Source organism: Oreochromis aureus, linkage group 8 (assembly GCF_013358895.1).
Source record: "Oreochromis aureus strain Israel breed Guangdong linkage group 8, ZZ_aureus, whole genome shotgun sequence".
In the NCBI taxonomy this organism is placed as follows: domain Eukaryota; kingdom Metazoa; phylum Chordata; class Actinopteri; order Cichliformes; family Cichlidae; genus Oreochromis; species Oreochromis aureus.
Window position 1 is genome coordinate 24827946 of NC_052949.1, and position 21388 is coordinate 24849333.

The 21388-nt window shown below is 38.7% G+C and overlaps 1 protein-coding gene across 2 annotated transcripts in view; it reads right to left on the reverse strand.

Annotated features, from left to right (window-relative positions):
• Window positions 1-21388, reverse strand: part of LOC116330282 (ras-related protein Rab-26) — a 112126-nt gene that overhangs the window by 56581 nt on the left and 34157 nt on the right. For both annotated transcript variants that reach the window (XM_031752548.2, XM_039616443.1), the window contains exons 3-4: window positions 8982-9023; window positions 5218-5284 (exon numbers count right to left, since the gene is read on the reverse strand). In XM_031752548.2, coding sequence (XP_031608408.1) covers window positions 5218-5284; window positions 8982-9023 — 109 coding nt within the window. The remainder of the gene's footprint in view (window positions 1-5217; window positions 5285-8981; window positions 9024-21388) is intronic.

Below are 21388 nucleotides of genomic sequence, written 5' to 3' on the forward strand. Positions count from 1 at the left end.
GAAGCATCATCTCTAATGCAGCCATTACCTGTTCCTCTAAATCTATTAACTCAATTATTCTGTTTCACTGAATTCATCGTGTTACTTCTGTATGTGAGATATAAAAATGGGAAAGACTTTGGAAGAGTTTCATTTTGGGCTGAAAAGTCTCCCATTTGCTGACGTGGCATTTTGTTACAAAGTGAATGAGTACACCCATTTAAACATAGTGGTGGTGTTGTGTTTTAGTAGCGTTCGCTAAAGATGGCAGTTGCATTCAGTAGCAGCATGCTAAGTGGCTAAACTGAAACCAGTCACTTCAAAATTGTTAGCTCCACTCTTCTAATAATGTCTAATAATCGGCTATGTACCACAGGCCTTCAAGGTGGCTGTAGTTAAACCTTTACTCAAAAAGCCATCTCTAGACCCAGCAGTCTTAGCTAATTATAGGCCAATCTCCAACCTTCCTTTCATATCATCCTTGAAAGAGTAGTTGTCAAACAGCTAACAGATCATCTGCAGAGGAATGGCTTATTTGAAGCATTTCAGTCAGGTTTCAGAGCTCATCACAGCACAGAAACAGCTTTAGTGAAGGTTACAAATGATCTTCTTATGGCCTCTGACAGTGGACTCATCTCTGTGCTTGTCCTGCTAGACCTTAGTGCAGCATTCGATACTGTTGCCCATAATATCCTATTAGAGCGATTAGAACATGCTGTAGGTATTACAAGTACTGTGCTGCAGTGGTTTGTATCATATCTATCTAATAGACTCCAATTTGTACATGTAAATGGAGAGTCCTCTTCACACACTAAGGTCAATTATGGTGTTCCACAGGGTTCAGTGCTAGGACCAATTTTGTTTACATTATACATGCTTCCCTTAGGCAGCATCATTAGAAGACATAGCATAAATTTTCACTGCTATGCAGATGACACGCAGCTCTATCTATCCATGAAGCCAGGTATCACAGACCAATTAGTTAAACTGCAGGAATGTCTTAAAGACATAAAGACCTGGATGGCCGCTAACTTTCTGCTTCTTAATTCAGATAAAACTGAGGTTATTGTACTCGGCCCTGAAAATCTTAGAAATATGGTATCTAAGCAGATTCTTACTCTGGATGGCATTACCTTGGCCTCCAGTAATGCTGTGAGGAACCTTGGAGTCATTTTTGACCAGGATATATCCTTCAATGCACATATTAAACAAATATGTAAGACTGCTTTCTTCCATTTGCGCAACATCTCTAAAATTTGAAATATCCAGTCTCAGAGTGATGCTGAAAAACTAGTTCATGCATTCATTACTTCCAGGCTGGACTACTGTAATTCTTTATTATCAGGATGTCCTAAAAACTCGCTGAAAAGTCTTCAGCTAATCCAAAATGCTGCAGCAAGAGTCCTGACAGGGACTAGAAAGAGAGAGCATATTTCTCCTGTTTTGGCTTCCCTTCATTGGCTTCCTGTTAAATCCAGAATTGAATTCAAAATCCTGCTCCTCACATACAAGGTCTTAAATAATCAGGCCCCATCTTATCTTAATGACCTTGTAGTACCATAACACCCCATTAGAGCACTTCGCTCTCGCTCTGCAGGCTTACTTGTTGTTCCTAGAGTATTTAAAAGTAGAATGGGAGGGAGAGCCTTCAGTTTTCAGGCCCCTCTTCTGTGGAACCAGCTTCCAGTTTGGATTCAGGAGACAGACACTATCTCTACTTTCAATATTAGGCTTAAAACTTTCGTTTTTGTTAAAGCATATAGTTAGGGCTGGACCAGGTGACCCTGAATCCTCCCTTAGTTATGCTGCAATAGACGTAGGCTGCCGGGGATTCCCATGATGCACTGAGTTTTTCCTTTCCAGTCACCTTTCTCACTCACTATGTGTTAATAGACCTCTCTGCATTGAATCATATCTGCTATTAATCTCTGTCTCTCTTCCACAGCATGTCTTCTATCCTGTCTTCCTTCTCTCTCCCCAACTGGTCCCTGCAGATGGCCCCGCCCCTCCCTGATCCTGGTTCTGCTGGAGGTTTCTTCCTGTTAAAAGGAAGTTTTTCCTTCCCACTGTCGCCAAAGTGCTTGCTCATAGGGGGTCATATGATTGTTGGGTTTTTCTCTGTATGTATTATTGTGCGATCTACTGTACAATATAAAGCGCCTTGAGGCGACTTCTGTTGTGATTTGGCGCTATATAAATAAAATGGAATTGAATTGAAATTGAATTGAATTCTTTTATTCTATTGTATTAATTTTATTGCGCCTGTGTTCAGATGCAATGAGGCGTTTTGCCACGCAGGAAATCTTCTGAGGAAAGTGCTACAGTGTTTCATTATAGTCTTTTATTCACACCGCTTTCTGCTTTGACGTTAATTGATTTTTGTCAGCTGCCTTTTGTGATGAAAGCTGGTTGTTTGCAATGTTAAATGGTTCTGACCGCTTTGCTCCTCTAGACATCTTGGTTTCCATTCTTGATTTGAGAAAATAATTTGTCTTTCCAAGCATCTTTCAGTTTTTCACTCTGTCATGCTTTCATCAGCCCCTCCACCCCACCCCGGTATATTATGTCTCAATACCTCCCTTTCTTTGCCTTCCTCCTCTTGTTTCTTGTCTCAACCACCAAGTCTGCTTTTCTTCTTTTTTTTTTCTTTTTTAGTACCCTGTGGTTTCGCTCCATGCTGCGGAAATGACAAACTGTCAGTTCCACTGGGGGAGAGGGGGTGAAATAAAGAGTCTGCGGCTGGTTTCTGGACCCAGCTGGACCTTCACATCACCCTCTACACCAGATGGGCCTGGCAGATTGCACTGGGCTCACTCCAACCACCAGCTCATTTGTACTGATTGTCTGAATTTCTTTGCTCTCTGTTCATGGACATAAAAGTGAGAAGTGGGGCCAGAGTTAAATAAGACAAACATCAATAGTTGTCTAGAGGGCATAGTAGTACTCTGAGACATGCTTCATTCACCTCCAACAACTACTGAGCTGTCTTGGGCAAGTCAATAGTCACATTTAAAAACTAAAAAGAAATGCCAGTTTGTCCACTGACATTTGTAGTTTTTTGACCTGTCTCCCAAAAAAATGTACAAAACTTTTCACTGCTTCTTCTAAAGGTCCTCACAAACACTGAGTCCAAATAGCATTTAGGCAAAGTCATTAGCAAAGGGGCGACTTCTCCCAACCGTGAGTTATTACTTAAATTAAACCAAAAACGAGTTAACGCAAATTAATCTGCATCACAATTAAAACTTTTAACGCAGATAACGCTTCTGGGAGAATCTGTCTTAAAAGATTGAAGAAAACTATTCAAATTCTCTTTGAATTTAAGCATAGATTCTTTGTTTATTCTGCATTTACTCCATTATATTGCATAAATATCAGTTACTAGCTTAAATATAAAGTTGAAAAAATCAAGCAATTGCGATTAATCGCGATTATTTGCAGACAATAGTGAGATTAATTAGTTTGTTTTCTTTTTTTATTGACAGCACTATTAAGTACACATATAAAGTGCAACTGCCTGCTTTGTATCACTGGTTTCCATCTTTGTAGTCAAGTTTCCATTGTTATCTTATTATACCAAGTATGTCTTGTAAACTATCACAAAGTTAGTTATGTGTCAGTGACCAACAAATACAAGCAGGAGTGGAGATGAGTTATGACTCATTGCGTGTTGTGTAGCGACACAACCAGCAGTGTGAAGTCTGTTGTCTGAACTGGCAGGCCTTGACATTTTCATGTAGACACTTTTCAGCATAGCACCTTATGTGCACAATACAGCAGATGGCGGTGGAGCTGCTCAGTGACAGAGAGCACGGGCTATAGTGAAGAGCTCCAAAGACATCGAATCAGTAACCAGTAATGAGTTTGACAGAGAGCATATGCACTCAGCTAATCATCCATGTAGAGATAAAAGAAAATAATAAAGAAGTATAAGCAGTGAAACTTCATCTTCCTTGGCAGAACTGTGAGACTTTAACTTCAATTAAAACTGTAGATTTTAAACTACTGACTTAAATCTGTTTACTATTTCCACGCTTTGGACTTCCTCACTTTTACCTGGCGGTGCTCAGAAATGGAAACGAGACCCCTGACTGTGGGATCTTTACATTTCAAAGTCTGAGTCATGAAAAACTGTCCATTAGCTCACAGTAGTAGACAGCTTTCGTGACAGCTGCATTTGGGCTGGATTCCCTCCCCTGGTCCTGTCTGTCAGAGCGAATGAGCTTTATTTAAAAGTCAGCAACAGACGGACAACTCAGAGGAGCTGGTTTGAGGTTCCCTTGGTGCCTTGTTAAAGATCAGTGAGGCTAAACTGTTGCACTGACAGATCAGAATGATGCTGGGCAACTGGCCAGTCACACACACACACATGTACTTATGTATAACACATGCAAACCTCAGGTAATCAAAGCCAAGCGCACACCCATACATAACGGACACAATCAGGTACACGTTTTCAGCCACCTCCCATCATGATGCTATTTTATATGCTGCTGAGCAGATTTTGCATTTCAGATAATGCCAGCAAGTGTGTGTGTGTTCGACTACACCTGCTCATTCAGGTTGGCCTGAGGCAAACTGTTATCAGTACTCAGCGGGGCTGTTCGAGATATAACTACTACACACACATACACCCTCACAAGCACACGTGGGAATAGCTCAGAGCTCCCCAATCCCCCCCCCTCCCATTCCCCACTGTGTGAGAGGCAGGCTCATTTTCCCACCCAGTGGTTAGCCTCTCGCTTAAGAGAACCTGCACGCAGCACTGAGCCTCTGGCAAATGCTTGTGCACACACACACATGCACAAACACAGAGTGTGGTGATTCCATCACTTACCAATACTCTGCCACAGAGTCTTGGTTCTGTAAGTATTGGCTAAGTGTATTAATTGTGTTAAAATGGCTTGCTTTTTGTACCAAGAAGTAAGGAAGTTGTAAATAGATTAATGTCCCAGCAACGTAAGAAATACAGGTGGAAATGCACATACCCACACACACACACACACATGCACGCCTACACTATCAAAGCCACACGCATGTTTTTGCAATCCCAACAGGTATGAGGGAACAACAGGGAGCAGGGTGCCTGCTGGTGCCAGTCATACATTTGAAGAAAACAAAGGCAATGAAATGTCTGTCAGAACAGTCTGGCTGTGTCAGGAGAAAATAGAGAGTGGAGAGAAGGCATGTCAGTCACAACCAAAGAGGTTCTCACACACACAAACGGAGGAATCCTACCGTGAGCATCGCGATAGTAAGCGTGAGTGACACTCCGAAAACGCTCCTGACCAGCAGTGTCCCATATCTGAGAGAGAAGGGAGGAAGGAAGAGCAGGATGAACAGAACATAGCATAGTGAACAACTAAATACATAGATTAGTTGCTTAGCAGTTTAGCAACTAAATTTAAAACAGCATCTTTAGGGCTGTAGTAAGACAAATTCTGCATTGAGTGTGGAGGTTGGTATTATATATAAAATAGAATAGAATAGAATAGAATAGAATAGAATAGAATAGAATAATCCTTTAATTGTCCCACAAGGGGAAATTTGGTTGTAACAGCAGCCAGAAAGACACATATACAAACAAACACTACACAGGACACAGAACAGAAACATACACAATTTTTTCTTACATATTTACAGGACAATGGTTACTATAAACAGAGTACTGTACAGTTATTAAATTAAATATAAATAACTACAGATAAGAGGTAAACCAGGTTGTAGTGCGAATCGGTTGATTAACTTATTGCAGTTACAGTGCAGATGTAAACATCTGTGTTTGTTGGGAGCAGTTCTGATTGTACAGTCTGACAGCTGCAGGGAGGAAGGACCTGCGGAAACGCTCCTTCATGCATCTAGGATGCAGCAGTCTGTCACTGAAGGAGCTCTGCAGTTCAGCAACATTTCCATGCATGGGGTGGGAGACTGTCCATCAGAGATGTTATTTTTATTTATAATAAAATATATATATATGTATATAAATGTATATATTTATATATATACATATATCTACATACAACATAAGTACTCGAGTACTAGACATAACCTTATTACCTGAGTACCAGAGAAACTGAGGTCATAAGTACCCTTTTTTATTAATACAAATTGGTTAACTTTACACACTTACACACAATGACTAAAATACATTGGATTAATACATGGTGCAATACAGTGTTGTGAAAAAGTTGTTTTTGTTTTATATTTGACAACATGACATCATTCAGATCATCAGACAAATTTTAATAACACACATTATTAACTGACATTAATCTTACAATGCTGTGATTGCAGCCATTCCCCAACTCTCTGTGAATGGTACTCATGGCCATTGATCAGTGGGCTTTGATCAATGATTGTGACAATTTGCATATTAATGATCAATGAACTGACCTCCCAGCCCATTGTTCATTCAGTGGGCTAGTTTCAGTCATTCTGCAGATGTACTGCTTCTAAGGCTGGGGAAACCTGCAGCCAGTCACTTGAATGAGTGACAAAATGTTTCTCCCATTGAAAACGGTTCTTCCAGATGAACACAATCAACCTTTTGGGATTATTAACTGATTAACTGTGTAACTTTGGAAAGTTCAGTTCAGTTTCATTAGCCACACCCAGGCCTGATTACTGCCAGACCCACTTAATCAATGAATCACTTAAACAGAACCTGTCTGACGAAGTGAAGTAGGTTACAAGATCTCAAAATAGGAACACATCATGCTACCAGAAACTCAAGAACAGATGACGAACAAAGTCTTTGACATATATCAGTCTGGAAAACTCCTGAACTCACAATAAAAAACAGACTGGGAAAAAATGTAAGAGTTCCAAGGACAAAATAATGACTGACCAAAAAGAACAAATTCTCATCTCGGATTTATCAGAAAAACCTATTCATGATCCCCAAGTTGTGAAAATATTCTGTGGACTGTTGAGACTAAGGTTTTGGAAAGTTTGCTGAATATCTTCCATGAGAATGTCTAGCCGTTCATTTGTGTCCTTAAGCTCAAGCACATTTGGGTTATGCAGCAGGACAATTATCCAAAACACACCAGCAAGTCCACCTCTAAATGACTCAGACAAATAAAATGAAGGTTTTAGAGTAGCCTAATCAAAGTTTCACAGGAAATCCAGTCCTTTCTAAGCTTCAGCTCTAGCTTTTTGTTACAGCCTTTTGAAAATGTATTAAATTCATTTTGCACCTCAAAAATTCTGCACACACCTCATAATGACGAAGTGAAAAAAGTTTGGTTGAAATTCTTGCATATTTAATAAAAATGATGCTCAATACTTTGTAATTACAGACTCAAGTACTCAAGTGTAAACAGCATTAACCTGAGCTAAATTTGAGTGCCAAGGCTATGAATCTTATATACACGTCACATTTTTCTTTTATTTTTTTAACAAATTTGGAAGAATTTAAAATGAATACTAGATGCACTGTATATTCAGGTTTCTACTGAACATAACACAGTCACAGTCCACTGATAAACAGCATTCTCTTTGAAAACTTGAGTCAAATTTAACTCCTCTGAACATTAGCATTCTTGCATGATACTGAAGAAGTCATTAACGGCCTTCACTCTTTAATATTATCCCATATTTCTCCTTTTCTGGTACCTGCTGTTGTAACTTGTGTTATCACTCACCAAAACAGCTTGCACTTTCTTGAATGAATCATGTGATTAATTGGTTTTGCGCTCACTTTTATACTTCTTTAATTTTCCTCTCCCTTCATTTTAATCTTTTCAATTCCATTTACTCCAATTTTAACTAATGAGAAAAACCAACTAAAATAGATCAAACATTTTAGATATGTCTCTACGGGTGATCCAGTCATCAAGAACATGAGCCAAAGTAGAACCAAATATGCTAAAATGACTAGTACAGATAAGGATGTTTTATCATAGGTGAGTGCGTTATAATGAAAGTAGTCTACAGCAAATCAGAAGTGGATTTTTTCCTGCTTTCTGCTATACACCAGTAAGGATAATTATTGAGTTCTTGTACCTACAAGACCCAATGTTAATATTAAATGAGCTTGAAAGTTGTAAAGTTGATGCTTATCAGCACAGACTGACTCAGACTAATTGCAACATGCTGGCAATCTGTCTGCATTTATAAATCAAACATTAGTTGCAAATCTTTGTAAGTTTGTCTGAGAGCGATTACAGTCAGTCCCAGTTAGGCAACCTGTGCAATCATCTTACAATCAAAAACACTTCTCCCGAGGTTTGTGGTCTTACACGTTAAACCTGTGGGCGACCAGTTGGTGCAACTACCAAGCTACCAATCCCAAAAAATTCAGAGCAGTTAATGGATAACCAGCAACTTTTCTCTGTTTCATGGAGGCTATCATTCTGTTTTTACCCATGTGTGACTCAACCATAAAACAACATTACAGGATTTTTTAAAGGTTTTAAAGATTTGACTGACTTGATTTTTTACTGCCATAAACATTTTGGTAATAGTGCAGCTTAAGCTCAGCAGTCACATTTCCACTTATGCTGTAATGTAATTAGTCTAAAGATGCGTCAAGTTTCATTAAACTAATTCATGAAGTATCACCTGAAATATGCCATCTGACAGACAGACAGATGGATGAACATGGATGGATTAAAGATGAGAAAGATAAAGAGAGAGAGAGAGAGCGTTAGCATTGTGTAATTGAGGTGCAAAAAACCATCAGACAGTAGCTAATGCGGTTTTGGAACAGCCAAGAGTCATTGGTCTCTCTGCCTGTCTGTGTCTCTTGTTGATAACTTCCAGGCTTGATAATCTGATGGAAAGTCTGCAATTCCCTCTTGTGTCTTCAGTCAGGCAGAGCGGCAGGTTAATTGACTGATAGAGATTAACTAAGGCCCCATTAAGTCATCATTTGCACTTTTTGCCCCTCCCACAGCAGGAAATGAAAAATAACCCATACGTACGTTTGGACAGGAATGGGGGAAGGAAAAGAAGAATTCATCTTTTTATAGAGAGATATTGTGAATTTTGGTTCTTACCTGCAGTTTGACCTTCACAGCATCAATGCTCATAACTTTATTCTGAAAGACAAAAGAGAAAAATGATAAATGCTAAAACACAGCTGCAGACAGAAAGCCAGAAAGCCAGGTAACAAGAGAAAGGGGGGGAAAGTCAAACAGTGATAAGGACTTTTGCTACAAGCACATAAAAAAAGAATACAGAGGCATCGGAGTGAGACTAAATGATGCTTTCAGGTACTGCTGAAGGAATTTGTTTGATTCCCAGAAGAAGAGCTTAGAAAGTAAGACAAGCTATGCATGCAGAGGCTGATGTATTACAGTCGGCTTACTGTGACCACAGTTGTTGTAATAAGGGCTTGGCCTCTGCCGTAAGGCTCTCTTTTATCACTGTGATATTGCCAGCACACTGTTCTATCTATAGCTCTATGCGTGTACACCTTTTGTTATGATGAAGCCTTTTGTTTCAGGGAGTTGCATCATTTACCCGCATGACGACTGTCAAAGCACATACGCAAACACACACACAAAGGCGTCTCAGTACTTCTGCCATGTCACGTCATGGGGAAGAGTTAATGGTCAGTGATGTAGCCAGTCCTGCATTATGTTCTGCAGTTCTTTTAGTGTAAACAGGGAACTTTTCCACCAATGCAGGGAGTGCGATAATACTGGCAATGCACACACCTCTTTGGTTGGGACACAATGGGAACCTCAGCAACCGTTTCCACTCTTTCAAGCAGATACAGGTAAAAAAAAATACATCAGGGAAGCCAATTTCCACTTGGTTCAAACCCCTTAAAAACCTGTTTTGTTCTGCATTTTATAATGTCTTGCCACCCCAGTGCAAATATGACACATCACCGTCCACTTTGTGCTTGATGGGATGTCGCTGCAACACATGAGCTTTGATGTTGTTCACCTTCACTCCAGTCTTGGCACTTGCTTGCCCTGCATGCAAACGCTGAGGGTACAGGGACTCCATAAACTATTCCTTTGTTGATGAGCCCAAATAATTTGGTATTCTGTGGCATGCTTTGAGTTCTCTGTGGGGTGAAACCACCAAGAGTTCTGCAGCTGGATAAGCCGTATCAGTTGCTTTGTAGCAAAAACAAAAATCCAACAAAAACAAGTGCTTTCTAAAAGGAAAGATGATGGGTATAAAAACTTTGAGTTGTTTCTAGTTCGTAGAGTTGTCACAAGGGAAATAAACTCAGGAGCAAAAAAGGGTTGAATTAATGATGTTTATTGGCTTGCTCAAGGTCAATATTGGAAATCAGACATGCCTGTAGAAACATATCCTGCCTACTAAAGTTCGTCTTTAAATAACAGTACTAATACAATGTACCAGGAAATGAGTGGCAGTTTTGCTCAAATGAAAATATGACGAAGATGCTTCAGACAATCCAGATTTCTAAATACATCCAATCTAAAACCTTGCTGGAGATGTGAATAAACCAAAGCGTCTGTTCTAATTTTATATTCCTTAGGTCTGGCACTTATGGACTGATGTAAGACAATCAATATGTCTGAATAAGAAGTTTCAAATCTTTGCAAACTGCCTGTTTCAGGCTCAGTGCCGAACTCTGGGATTCTAACTGTCTTCTTGAGAAAAGAATTATTTTGGCTCTTGCGACAGCTTAATGTACACTGCTGAAACACTGAAAGAAGCAATGTCTGGCTCTTTAAAAAGAATCTACAAAACAGTGCTGTTGTACGTTTCTTGAAAAAGCTTAGTCAATACATTGTTGTGTGAGGTCTTTCACAAACTCCTCTCTGTCTCTTCTATAACTTAGTCATTCTATATTTCAGTGTACAGAGGTGCCTATTCTTAGAGCAAATGTGTCCCTGCAAAAGTGCAACAACATTAAGCTTTCATATTTTGCATGTTTATTTTTGATTGATTCATCTGTACCTTATCACATTCCATAATAAAAATAGCACCTTCTCAGAAACTGTTGTAAGTTGCAGGTCAAGTCATGGTTACCCACAGAAAGATGCCAATTTGCTACAGAAAACAGGCTTACTAACACTTAAAGAAACAGCTGGAAGCTGTATACCAGTAGCTGTAAACAGATAAAATTTCTGCAGACTTTCTAGACCTTCTACAAAAATATGTTCAATGATTGTATAGAAAAATAGGTAGTAGTCTCCAGGTGTGAGTCCATGGTGAAACCTGCATTTTGAAAAATAGCCATATATCTATTTAGTTCAAAGTCTTACGAAATATGGTATGATCAATTGTATTAAATTTCAATTTAGCATAATATAAACGATAGATTAGTGTGTGAATTAGAGTTTTGCTGAGTTATGAGTGATAAATAAGTGTCTTCTCTTTCATAGTCAGAGCCCCTCAAGTTCAGTTTCCAAAAACTCAACATTAAAGAGTCAACAGAAGAAAACAGTGCAGTATTATAAAAAAATAGGACACACAATGTAAAGATATACAGTTCTTAACCACAGCTGTTCATGTTTATCATTGCACAGATAATTTTTCTATTAAAGTTTGGTGAAGAATCATAGATAACCTATACATGTTTTATAAGTCTTTGTCCAATTCCAAAATAGCTAGCCTATGTAGCAAGCTAGCTATCCAGCCACTCAGGAGCTAACTGAATAGCTCACTTATCATAAACTGAATTTCTAACCACCTCGTGTTGCCTAGTTAGGTACCTGTGGGTAGCTAAGCTGTAGGTTGTTAACTAGTTAACTATCTGCAGCTGATAATCAGCAGATCTTATTTCAAACAAATGCTGATAGCAGAAAAAAATAAGAAGCCTGATTAACCCCAGTCTGAAATCAAAGACTTGTCAAAAATAATCAAGACTCTTTAAAAGGAAATGTCTCACTGTTTTACTGTAAAATTGATATTTGCAAAAGGTCATTAACAAAAAAAACCAACCACACAAAGAACTATGTCAAAAAATATGAGTATGATGCAATAATTTAACTGAATATTTCTGCAAGCCTGTCCTTCAGCATAGAAACAGAAACTTTTTCTAAGGGCCCTGCAAACCCACAGGTTGTAGCATGTACTGTAAATCTGTTGACCTTTCCATTTCCATTTTGATGGATGGATGTGTGTGCATGTTTAAGAGCCAACATGTGAGCAGGAGGCGCAAAGGCCAACCTAGCTTTTTGCTTTCAGCAGCCAGGACCACTCTAAGAAAAATGAATATGAAAAGAAAAAAATAGAACAGTTTAGTTTGACCAAAAGTGAAAAAAAAAACCCATCAGAATCACAGACAGAGACCTAAAGGGGAATCTTTTGCGTCACAAGTGAAACAAGAAAGGAGCTGACTGCTGAATTGTGTGATCTGCTGCTCCAGTTTTAGCTGCTGAAAAATTGAAGTTATGATTGCTTTCCACCTGCGGATGAAAAAGCCCTTTTCACTGAGGTGGCATCTTCTGACTCTCAATCACAACTAACAACTGTGGGCAGACTGCCATGTCAGACAGCAAGGAAACCGGATTTGTATGGAAAGAAAGCTGCAAAATACAAGGGCCAGTGGTTTCATAAGTTAAAAGCATGCAAGCATATACCTGAGTAACACACACAAAATCAAGGCTCCTAATAGAACCTAATATTTTACGAGTAGGTCAAAGCTGATTAGTGAATTCGTCTGAGAGCCACAAATCACAGGCTGGCAAGTGTGTAGGCAGTCGCATCCACGGGGCATGAATGAATATAAGCTAATTACAAGAGCAAATAATGCATAAATATTTGGTCACTCTACTTAATGTTGCATAACCAGCTTTTAATTTACATACTGATCTCTGCTTTGCAGTTAAACTGTAGGTACAGAAACTGTGTTTTGGGGTTTGAAGCCTTGAGCAATTGACCCATTCACTAACAGTATTTTTCCCCTCATTCTTAATGCATTTCATCTATATTACATGGGATATTGTGAGTTGGAGTTAGTTTACTTTACAAATGGGAACCACTTACTAGTTCCTAAGCCTCATTTTGACTGCATTAAAGGGCATTTATGCCTGGAAAGAATAGTTGCTCAAGGGCAGCCTCTGGAAGCAAACAGTGAGGTTATGCAATGCAGAACTGTTTATGCACACAGAAGCTTCTTCCAGTGCTGAGTTGTTCTAGCAAAATATAGCGGCTTGTAACTAATAACTGATCTAATTTATTATCAATGGCTGCAAATAAGCACAATGATATTTGAGTGTTTTGTTACAAAGATACCATCACTTCCTGTCCAAAATGTGGGTACAGGTTTTTAGATCACCCAAAACTAAAACCAAAGCCATCAGAGTAGTATTGACATATGGGGCATAACCTGTTCAATTTTTCTATAAGCTGAAACAGAGCTAGCATCTAGCATGAATCACGTGTTCGTGCATATTTCTGGTGGATTATTTTGGGACATGAAAGCTGTATTACTACTGGTTACGTTGTCACAGTAAATTGTAAACAGACTGGATCTCATATAGTGCTCTTTTACTTTACTTGAGCACTCAAGGTGCTTTCATACACATTCACATAAGCACTTTTTCCCCACCACCAAAACACTATATGGTCATGACCAAGGGTCAAAAACTAGAACATGAATACGTTTTAGCAGTAGGGCTGGGATACAAGAACTCACACTGCAATACAAACAGATCCACACAACACCGCACATCTGACTGGCTCAAAAAACAACCCAATATGTCCATGTCACTATCTGACAGGGTCAATGTGTCCACTGCTGAGAACAGCTATCAATCGCCAATGATAACAATCTGGTGCTGTCCATCACTGACTGACATTCAATGTCGAGGCTGGCCAACAATTAAAAGTGTAACACTCACCTTAGCACGTCTCAAAGACTTTGCGACTGCAGTGTCACCAGGCAACATTTCACCTCTGCTATCGTTTTGTTTGAAAAACTGACGGACCAAGAGTCGTTTACCAAACTCCCTTAGACTCTAATGTCGATCATAATAAAATGAACAGAACCAAAAAAAATATAAAACTTGGGGCTGACAATAATAATAAAGTCATTAAGTTTACCAAGCTGTCACGTGACAACATCTCCATTAATATCTTTTCAGCTCAAATTCAATTCAGAATACGCATCACCAGTCACATATTTACAGAACAGAAGTTTTTCACTCTATCTGCCAAAAAGACCTCCAGAGACAGAACATTATCAAATATGGATTATGATGATTAAACCAGAGGCTCAATTTGCTAACAAATAATGCAAATGTAGAAAAAACCGACTTTAAAGAACAATTTGACCCAATTCAAAGCTAAGAATACTCTAAGACTGCCCACCATGACTGGTACATACAACCCACCTTATCTCCGTCACTGTACTATTTGATGATGTTTGTTAGTTCCTATGTTTAATATTAAATTGTTTTATTCTCAGATTAAAGACAACAAGTCGTTTTCCCATAAATTTTCTCTACACCCTGGTTTCGTTTTCAATAAACCAACAAATCTAACTTAACAAGCTCTCCTTAAGTTTGCTACAAACATTAAGTTTGCTGAACTACTTTTACATTTAATCAAGAGTTATGGTGCGGTTCAATGGGCCAGAGGGTCTCAGAATTTTCAGTGTTTCATTTTTAATCCATTACTAGTAATAATAATCAATAACATTGCCACTTTGCACCAAACAGTACTTCAGTAAAAATGACAGATAGCAAAGACAAGTTCATTTGCTGCTTCTGCACCACCAAGGGAAAGTTCACTATTCACCCATCCAGGTGCAGATGTTCCAGCGTTTTCAGGTATTATGACTAACCAGTAAGCACTATGTAGAGTTGCTTGTTTGTTTTTATTTTATACAAAAAGCCACGAATGAAATGTCTGTGTTACTCTCTGATCGCAGGGACTGAAGTAGGAATGTGACTCACAGTGTTACTAATGATTTTTTTTTTTTTTTACTTTAAAGGAGTAAAGATGTTAGCAGCACTGTGTGTAGGCTGGGTGTTTATATAACTGTGAACCAGTCCGCAGAGCAAACCTGCAGTGCTTCTGATACAAAATCTGAAATCCAGGACATCCGCGATTTAGAAGGGACTTGTAAATGTAGGCTTTTCTATACATACTTTAGTTCTCATAACACAAAATTAAAAGGATGCCATATTGTTTGATGGAAATGAAAATTATCAACCCACACATTGCTAAATTCAAAGACACCCCAAAATCAAAATGAAAAAAAAGATGCGGCAGGCTAGTGCATTTTGACAAAATTTCATTGCAGCAACTCTCAAAGGTACTCGTGAGTTTGTATGGCTCACGTGCTTGTATGCATGTCTGACAATGACAAATTGTGTCCTGGGGGATCTCCTCTCAGATCTGGACCAGGGCATCACTAAGCTCCTGGACTATCTGAGGCTGAACCTGGTGGCATCAGGTGGATTGAAACATAATGTCCTACAAGTGCTCTATTGAACTTATGACAGGTAAAAGTAGGGGCAGTCAATAGTATCAATTCCTTTATCCTCCAGGAACTGCCTGCATACTCTCACCACATGTGGCCGGGCATTATGGGTCACATGTGGTGGCTCATTGCCCTCAGTCACACAGGCTGGTCACAGACTGGTCGAGACAATTTTAATATAAGGTTGTCTTTCAACTCATGTATGTTTGTAGTTTTACATAATATAAAACTATTCAAGGATATAACACACAATATATAATATGATTATATCACCGATACATCACAGAATTGATCATTAAAAACGAAAGGCAATTTATCTTTATGACATCTTCCAAAGAGAAAATGAAGTGTAATAAAAATTTTTGGAAAAATTCCTTTTAGAGTGAAGATTTTAAGAAACTTCATTTCTCTCTTTAGAAAGCTTTGGAGATTTTGTCTTTTGTGCCATCTTGGGTGCAGCATGTAATGGTAAATACAATTATTGTTGTTGTCAAATGAATTTTCAAATGTACCATTTTACAAAAAATCTAAAATTAAAATAAAATAAATAAAATAAAATAAACAAATAAATTGGTGACTGTTTGGTGATTGCATTTCATTTTCTTCTATATTCTGCAATCTTTTGAAACTTGTGTTGAGTAAATTGTTGCTTAGCTCTTGAGGGTGTTGCACAGTTGCACAAGTCACCTGATATGAGGCAACCTTTCTGCAAACAGTTGCAGTCTGACTTGGTCAGACTACAATCACAGTGAGAGATTGTTGAAGGTTTTCAAATAATTGCTGTCTAATTTATAAATACAGACTCTTGCAATCAGTCTGAATAAGTCTTTATCAATCAGCACAAATGGCTGCTAGCTGGTGGTATTTGGGGTATTTCCCTATAGAACAGGCAGGTCGCAAATGTAAGTTAAATGCAACTTTCTCTCCATGTAGACAGCCACAGATACGCGATTTGTTAGAAGCTGACACCAAAAAAGGTCTGAAGTGATACTTTCTAAGGTGTAACTGATATGTATGGCAGAAAGAGAGTGACACATTTTGGAATGGGCTTTGACAGGCTGACACATTTTCAGAGTACTCTGCAGTGTAGACACCCACATGCTGCCACACAAACTCACGCACAAAGAATATATGCATATTAAACAACAGCAAGTCTGAAAGACTGGCTGAAAGACATGTATGTTAAACAGCAGCTACCTATACGGAACAGATATAAACATACAAAGACAAAAAGCAGTTGACAGACACAAATACGAAACGACATTTCACACATGCATACACAGACCAGGAATCAAACACCTACACACAATGCTGAGCTACTGACAAATAAGCATTACTATTCAACAGCAGCCCTGAGCTACCTGTCAATCAACCTGTCTGCCTGACCAGTCTCTGTTTTGAATATATTTGAGTAATTAGACTCCCATGAAGTTCCCCACTTGAAGAAAAGAAAAGCTCAAACCACTCATGGACTAATCAACACAAACACTTATTCCACACCAAAAACACTCCAGCTACCAGCAAAGAGATGCAGCATATTCAGTCTGTACCTCCATGTAAAGCCAAATCAAAGCTATAATAAAAAGTACAATTTATGTCCAGTGGTGCAAACTGTGTTCTTTTGTGCGTAAAATGACGAACTAAATAAAACAGCTCAGTGGTTCCTTTCATTTATTTCAACAATGTACTCCTTTGGTTTCCGCAACAAAGTACCAGCAGTGAGATTTGAATACCAGAAATCCGCCAACCTCGCAAGCAGTATTGAGTTCATTTTAGATGTCATTTAATACAGCAGTTTCTCAAGTATGTGAGCCGCTGTAACGGTAGCGCTGCACATTTTGAGCCTAGGCACACTTGTTGCCAAAATCAGTGATCTGATTGGACAGATGTTTATTTGCATGGAAAACAAATCACAAAATCAAGCTTGATGCAAAAAAAATTAATGCTGCAAAAATAACAGCAGTGATGTCTCTGCTTTGACGTAGTGCTACAATTTTAGTGAACCACATTACATTCACACAACTTGATTTACTGAACATTTTCTTCATGCAAGTCCAGATGATAGTAAAAACTACATGAATGGGTTTCCAGTATAAAGAGATATTTGCTTCAATATACCAAATCTGTACTCCCTGGAAGCATCACTGCATACAGTATAAACATTGCACCAACACACAAGCTAGCATGTTTCCATGAACTTCTCTACACTGTTCCCTAACATTCCTTACTAGGTTTACCCTCAAAAGGAAGCAACATGATTGCTACATGTGTTAACATATGTCATCTATAGCACTGAGAGTAACTTCATAAGACTGAGACTGAGGCCTGCAGTCTTCATGTAAAGCATTTTTAAAATAAAAGCATGCGAGACAGTCAAAACTGTTTTACCACAGGATGTCTGTTTTCAGGATCATTCTGAGCAAGCTGGATATTCTAGGGGGCTATAAGTAGAGAATTGGAGGGGGTCAAATTGTTATTGTTGCCTGGAGTAAACGACAAACTGAATTTGGAATGCAAATCCCAGTTTCTGCTGTGAGAAAGTGCTCTAGCTTTCTTCGCCCACCATCAATCCCAAGTACCTCCCACCAGCTGTAAGGCAATTCATTAATGTTGCTTTTCATTCTTTTAAAAAGCATTCATCTCAGAGTTCCACCCAGCAGTTTTGTTATCACAGTGTAAATGGAAAGATATTTTGTGGTAGTAGATGAAGCTTTCCTCGAAAGCTGTGAGGAGGAATACTAATGCCTCCATGCAACATGGACTATAAAAATATCACTCACTGTCCAACATAAAATAAATTGCAGTTGCAACAGTTATTTCAAATTATAATCATTAATTTATTATTTAAAAAATATAATGAACATTTCTGTAAGATGAATTCAGTTAGCAGCAAAGTGATTATCAAAATGAATCCTGACCTTTAGAGTCTGTAAACACGTTCAGCACAGATTGAATTCCTGAAGCATAGAAATCCTCACTCATAATGGTGGAAAGTGTCAGCAAGGTATGACACAGCTAACAGACAGCTGTATTGACTCAACTCACTTTATGGCACTTTTTTTAACTTGAACATTGACCTGCCAAATTGATATTTAGAGTAGAAAAGCAGGTGCTTATCTGGCAAAAAGCAGCAGATCAGACAAACTTGACAGACGTAAACAAAACTGTCAGCATTTGGCTTTCAGCTGCTGTTCATTTTCTCAGCTTCTGCCTCACTGTCGGGAGGTAAACTGCGAAAAAGCAGGCAAGCTCCCACAAGCTCCTAAAACAAACACACGTGTCTCAGCAGTCCGCTGCCTAATTAGCGCAGACATAATGAAACTTAATTATTTTACCTCACAGGCTCTTCAAGTTTTCAGGTAGAAAACAAGCGAAAGGTATGAAAAATTAGGGAAAAATAAAACCCCAAAGTGCCTCTGCGAGAGATGAATATGGAAACTACTGTAGGCAGTTATTTGACAAAGACAGATGTAGTCTGTAGCAGTTACTGAAATCAAAAGTTCAGAAATAAAAGAAAGTCATTTCCTTTCACTGGCCTTGGGTTCAAATAAAGCACTGTAGCATGAACACCCACTTTGCTCCGCTGTCAAAGAAATTGGTCCTGACAAAGTCTGCAAAGAAAATATGCCTAATGAAGGACCTATCGCAGTGATGAGAGCAAAATGAAATCACTGAATCCCTCGTCTCGCACACCTTAATCATCGTAATATGCTCGGCTGATTTTGATTGGGAAGAGACTCCCACAGAGGAAACTCTGTTCTCTTAGACTGCAGGCCTCTTTGTTATACCGGAATTCATAAAGAACTCTATCTTCCCTTTACCTTATTTCTCCCACCGCTTCTTTTCTAGCTTCAAAATGATTTGAAGTGTTCACACATTCACTCTGGACTCGGTTAATGTCACAAATATGACATAAAATCAGCCTGCTAATTGATTAGTAGGAACAGAAAGTCATACATTTCTCTCACTTTCTTCCAGTCGACTTCAGAAACGTCTAACATACCCTGCTGCTCTTCTGTGTTTCTAATCACACTTCCTAACTCGCTCTAACTCTCACCATGTAGACAAATGCACATCCTAAGTTAGTGCCTAAAACACTTGGAGCGCCCTGCCACGTTAGCTTAGTCCGAGGGAAATTGGATTTTTAAACAAGCCAACACAGTCACTAAACATCAATTGAGACAGTAAGGAACCGCATGAAAGACAAAGTGGCACGAGCATTCAAACACAGATGCGTGCATATTTGTTTTCTGGTTTATAATTAACTAGAACATTATGTATCACTGTGTGTAACAGCCGACAAGCCTTTTACACTTTGCTGCTGTGCTGCTGAGATATTTTTGGGTTATTGGGATGTTTGTGCCAGGGGCATTATCTAGACTAAGTCTGAATCAAAAACCTCTGCAGCTCATGACAACCAAAAAACTCTCTCCAAACAGCGTCACCCTATTTAAAAGGACTGTTGGAGTGTGAGTCCTAAAACTGGACAGGATAAGTGTTGGTAACAAATAATGTTGCAGTTCAGCTTCTTTACTTATGTCAGCTACAATGCAGAAATGAGATGTCTCCATGTTGGCTTTGTGCCATTTGGTTGTTAGTTTACAGAGAAATTAAACCCCTGTTGGGTGGGTTGCAGTGACATTTTGCCACCTTTGACAGGCAGAGATTTAAGACCACGTTTCCTCCATATAAGCTTCTCTTCACCGGCTCCACACCCATAGAGCACTTTGCTCTTAGACTGCTGGCTTATATATTTAACTCCTTAAGATGTACTGTATCATATTTGATTCAGTGCATAAGGTTTTTGTGGTTTCTTTTCTTTCTTATTTTTGTGGTTCTGAGAATTCACCACCAAAACTGATTTTTTTTTTTTCCTTAAAAAGATTTCCTCCTTAATTCAAATTCATATATACCAATTAATATCCAGGGTGGGTTTTTTTAAGAAAATGCTGGAAGGTTCAATAAGCACTCAATTGTTTTGTTAATTTGAATTTTCAAGTTTATTTTATGGTTCAGGCTGAAAAGGGTTAAATGTACAATGGCAGACAGAGCCTTCAACTTCTAGGCTCCTTTTAAGATTACGCTGAAAACTTTACTTTTTAAAAAGCATATAGTTAGAGCTGGTGACCATGAATCCCCCCTTGGTTACACTGCAATAGCCTAACCCAGCGGTCCCCAACCTGTTTTGCGCCACCGACCAATTTATGTCCAACAATATTTTCATGGACCGACCTTTAAGGTGTCGCGGATAAATACAACAAAATAAAACCAGTACCGCTACAAAAAAAGATTTATTCATAACACACGAGAAAAGACCAAGGAAAATCGAGTTAACGATAAAAACAATAAAAAATAATAATCATAAAAACGGATAAAAACCCTGAAAACCATAAATTTCACACCTGAGCCTCAACTCTCGCAGCCCGGTACCAAATGACTCATGGACCAATAGTTCGTGACCCGGGGGTTGGGGACTGCTGATCTAAAGCAGCCGAAGGCTTCCATGACTGTTTCTTCTTCACTCACCTCTTTTCACTCTCTATGCACACACATTGCCTTTTAGAGTCAGTTATTATTAATCTCTAAATCTTTTCTTCACAATGTGTCTTTTGTCCCTCCCCGTGCCTACATCTGATGAGGTTTCTTCCTGTTAAAAGGGAGTTTTTCCTTCCCAATGTCACCAAGTGTTTGCTCATGATAATCCAATTGTTGGGGTTTCTCTTGTTTTCTCTGTATAATTGTAAGATCTTTACTTTACAATATAAAGCGCCCTGAGGCCGCTGATGTTGTGATTTGGCGCTGTATAAAACTGTATAGACAAGCAAGATTTTAAGCCGTGACAATAATTACAAATATCACCTAAGCCAAACAAGTCAAATTGGTTTATACTCATATAAACAAATAGCTGTTTTCTAGTGCAGACTGATGTACAACATACTATGTAAGAACTGGATAAAGACTGATTTACTGCATTATTTTTGGTCTGCTTGCAGTAATGATGCACTAATCTCAGGTAAATGCACATCAAGACTTGCAACA